This window comes from Anopheles bellator, unplaced genomic scaffold, assembly GCF_943735745.2.
Source record: "Anopheles bellator unplaced genomic scaffold, idAnoBellAS_SP24_06.2 scaffold00500_ctg1, whole genome shotgun sequence".
Taxonomy (NCBI): Eukaryota; Metazoa; Arthropoda; class Insecta; order Diptera; family Culicidae; genus Anopheles; species Anopheles bellator.
Window position 1 is genome coordinate 2,053 of NW_026684625.1, and position 4,497 is coordinate 6,549.

At 53.5% G+C, this 4,497-nt stretch overlaps 1 protein-coding gene across 1 annotated transcript; it reads left to right on the forward strand.

The window, feature by feature from the left end:
- Positions 1-635: 635 nt before the first annotated feature.
- LOC131214307 (uncharacterized) lies at positions 636-1,683 on the forward strand. Its single transcript, XM_058208689.1, has 3 exons — positions 636-655; positions 1,137-1,260; positions 1,486-1,683. The coding sequence occupies exons 1-3, from the start codon at positions 636-638 to the stop codon at positions 1,681-1,683; spliced, it is 342 nt and encodes a 113-aa protein (XP_058064672.1).
- Positions 1,684-4,497: the final 2,814 nt, after the last annotated feature.

Sequence of the window (4,497 nt, forward strand, 5' to 3'; positions counted from 1 at the left end):
GCCGGGCCGTGGAGTTGGCCAGCGGATCGGGATGAGGTCTGTGACCCTCGGTCATGAGGTCATCACGCGCCTCGTGGTGATGTGCTGCATCTTCCATGGCCGCCGAATCGCACTCTGCACCTGTTGCTCACGCAAATAATGTGTCCCTTATCGATCCGTCCTCTTACACACACACACGAGCACTACTGGTTTTCAGATGCGCGAGTTTCCTTTGTACTGCGACTTAATTCGGCTCAAAACTGGCGTTCAATGCAATGGTAATTAAAGTTTGCTTTGGTTGGTACTTTTGAATGTTAACTTTGACGAATGCACTTAAGGTACGAGTGCATTCGTACACTAAATTTTTGAGTGTTAATTTTATTTACTAAAATTAAGGCGTTCAGAGTGTTCAATGTTCCTTCGTGCAACCTTTTTTGCAGCTCCCGGTGGAGAGCTCAAAAATTTAGGTCTCTTTGCAGCGGTTCCTCCCTAACTTCTTCACGGTTCTATCGACTGTTCTTCACGGTTCTATCGACTGTTCTTCACTGTTCACGACTTGGTTCACGACCCTTCTTAACTCGGTTCACGACTGTTCTCTTCAACGTTCCGTTTGCGACCCCTCTTGTTTCAACGTTCCACGCGGTCCTGTCCCCAACATGGCCGTCCTGGCGATCCCGTATGTGTGCGTGTTCTACTACGGTTCACTTCTAATCCGCCAGGGGTGCCTGTGCCAGCGGCTAGGACGTACAGTGCATCCAAAGTTTTACGCAACACCCTTCCCCGTACTTCCTTGCCGATAGCACTGGCTCTCGACTCCGTCCCTAAAGTTGTCCCTTTTGTACGTCGAGAACCGCTAGTTTGGCCGCAGGTCGGGTGTAAACGCCCGTTGCCGTTTTAACGTTGGCGCTGCGTATGCGTCCGTCCTGGCTGGTGATGACGTCCGTGATCTTTCCCTTAGGCCAGCAATTGCGGGGTAGGTGCGGATCTGCGATGACGACGACGTCTCCGACGCTAAGGGGTTTGGCGGGTTGTAGCCATTTGGTGCGTCGCGTGATTTCGGGCAGATAGTCGCTGATCCATCGCTTCCAGAAGCTGTTGGCCAGCTTTTGGGAGGTTTTCCAGTGCTGGCGTAACGTTTCCCCTGTTCCGTCGTGTAGGGTTAAGGGCTTACTGCCGCTTGGCGACCCCAGAAGGAAGTGGTTTGGTGTAAGTGCTGGGGCCGAATCGTCGTCCAGGGGTACATGCGTTAGTGGTCGGCTGTTTATGATGTTTTCGATCTCCGTGAGGGTGTTACGGAGCACCTCGTCCGTCGGTCTTACCCGTGCACTGACCCTCAGGAGATTCTGTTTGACCGTTCTTATAAGGCGTTCCCAGCTTCCTCCCATGTGTGGGGTTGAGGGTGGGATAAACACCCACTCGATTCCCATGCTACGGGTTCCTTCAGCTAACGCCTCCTGGTCTTCAGATCTCAGTGCATTTTCCATCTCTCTGTTGGCGCCTACGAAGTTAGTGCCTCGATCGCTGTATATGTGGGTCGGAGTTCCTCGTCGTGCGATCATGTTTCTCAGTGCCATGATGCAGGAGCTGCTCGTGAGGGAATGCGCCACCTCAATGTGCACCGCTCGCACGGTCAGGCATGTCGCCAGCATTCCCCATCTTTTCTCGACCCTTCTGCCTACGGCCACTTCGATCGGCCCGAAATAGTCTACCCCCACGTGGGTGAAGGGGCGAGAGAATGCTGCCAGTCGGGCGCTAGGTAAGTCGGCCATGATAGGTACCTGTGGTTGCGTCGAGGTATTTTTGCACAATTGGCAGTTCTTGCGCACTCTGGCAACCGCCGTTCGAAGTCGCGGGATCCGGAAGTTCTGCCTGACCTCGTTCACCACCGTCTCGTGACTCTGATGGTGAAACCGCCGGTGATAGTCATCAATGATTAGGTGTGTCAGGTAGTGCTTGTTGGGTAGGATTACCGGCTGGCGTGCCTCCTTGGTGGCGAAGTGGCACGCGGCGATTCGTGTACGCATACGTATAACTCCCTGGCCGTCCATCCATGGTGATAATGGGTACAGAGGGCTACCCTTTTGTACGTGTCTTGGGGTTGGCTTTTCCTCTGTTCCAAGTGGTTCTAATGTGGCGACCTCATCGGGGTAGACCTCGCGCTGTGCTAAGCGGTACAGGGCGCTTTTTGAGGCGTGCATTTCCTTTACGGTTAAGGACCCGTTCTCGGGGAGTTTGTCCCTTTTCTTTGCTCTGCAGTTTTCGATAAATCGGAATGCGTAGGCCATGGCTCTAAATAGTCGCGGCCACTTTGAGAACCGGGTGATGTCGATTGGTGGTTCCTCTTGTAGGAAGTGAGATCCTACCAAACCTGCACGGAGTTCGTTGGCGGTTGACTCTTTTCGTGGAGCGGGTTGAGGTCATGCTTCTTCCGGCAGTTTTACGAACTCGGGTCCACAGAACCATCTGCACTTTGCTGACATCTCTGGGGGACCGTTCCACTTCGTTGCGTCGTCGGCCGGGTTCATTTTGCTCGGGACCCAGCGCCACTCCCTCTGATCAGTGCATTCAAGGATCTCGCTGATTCTGAAGCCGACGTATTGACTGTAGCGTCGGCTGTCCGAATTTATCCAGCTCAGTACGTCAGTCGAGTCTGACCAGTACACCGTCTTGGTGGGTGCTGTTGTCAGTGATTGGCGAACTGAACGTGCTAGCCTGGCCCCTAGTAGGGCTGCGTTCAGTTCCATCCGGGGAATGGAGGTGAATTTGAGCGGAGCTACCTTCGACTTTCCGGCTACGAGGGCACAGTGGGTTTCGTTATCTTTGGCGAACCGGAGGTAGCAGGCTGCGGCAAATCCATCTTCGCTAGCGTCTACGAATGTGTGCAGCTGGGTTTCCGTTGTTTGCCACGTGCAGTACTGGCGGGGAATCTGTAGGCTCTCAACTTGCGGCAGTACCTGTAGCCAGAGTAGCCATTTTGTGTAGGCCTCGTCGTTTATGTCGTCATCCCAGTCTATCCCGTCTCGCCAGACTTGATGCAGAATCATTTTTACATATGATAGCAGCACCGTGATCAGTCCTAATGGGTCATATATCGACATGAGTACTTTTAGGACTTCTCTCTTGGTGGGTTTCCTCAGACCTTTAAGTAGTGGGGGATCGTATCGCGTCCACCCTATCTTATAGGTCAGTGAATCGTGTTGGGTGTCCCACCACATTCCCAACACCTTTTCAGTACCCATCTCGGGAGGGAGAGAGAGGCTCCTTTCATTTGTTGCGCGTTCTTGTAGTGCTGACACCACTTTGGCGGAGTTGCTTATCCAGTTGCGGATTTCAAAGCCCCCCTCTGCGTGTATCGCTTTGACATCCGTTGCTAGTTGGACTGCTTCTGCTTCGGTGTTGACGCTGATTAGCAAGTCGTCAACGTAGTGCGAGTCCAGGATTGCTTTATACGCTGCGGGTAGGGACTCCGCGAACCTCTCCGCATTCAGGTTTTTTACGTATTGTGCGCTGGTTGGAGAGCAGCAGGCACCAAACGTCATGACTCGCATAGTGTACGTGGTGATGTTCTCCTTTTCGTCTAGCCAGTAGAAGCGCTGGCTAGCTTGATCTTCTGGGCGCATCAGGATTTGGTGGAACATCTCGCGGATGTCACCCGTGAGTGCGATGCTCCTTTCTCTAAAACGGAGCAATATCCCAAACAGGGAAGCTAACAGATCCGGCCCTGTCATTAGCTCTGAGTTCAATGAGACTCCGGATACATTTGCGGCGGCGTCCCATACCAGGCGTACCTTCCCTGGCTTGTGGTGGTTCGATACGGGAAAAGTGGGCAAGTACCACCTTCTCGGGTTCGCGTCCTCGTCCTCCTCTGGAGAGAGTTTCCTCACATATCCCTTGGTAACATAATCTCTCATTTTCTCCATGAGCGTGGCTTTTAGCTGCGGGTCCTGATCCATCCGTCGTTTAAGCCCATGGAATCTTTGGAGGGCCATTTTGCGGCTGTCCGGCAGTCGCGTGTCCTCCCTACGCCATAGCAGTCCCGTTTCGTATCTTCCTGCCTGGCGCTTGGTCAGTGAGCGAAGCATGGCCAGGCTTCTCTCGTCTTCCGCTGACATGATGGCCTTGCTTGGTCTTTCTACGCCAAGGCCATCCACGAAGAAGTAGTCACGTACTGCTCTTGTGAGGTCTTCGTCTTCGCCCGTGCTGGTGTATGCGCTGACGTGTAGATTATGTGCTTGTCTTTCATTTAGCGGTCCGCCGCAGACTGTCCATCCCAGCCGAGTCTTTAGGGCTACTGGCTCTCCAATCTTTCCCTCTTTGCACTTTAGGCCTAAGGCGAGATGGTAGTGCCTCATTCCTATTAGGATGCGTGGACGGGCATCGACGTAGGGCGTGATCGGGATCTCCTTCAGGTGTGGATACCTAAGTGTCAGCGCCTCAACGTCCAGGGTCTGCCCGGGTAGCAGCAGGGAGTCAACTGTTTTTACGTCTCTGATGGTGTACTCCTTGCCGTGCTCGCCA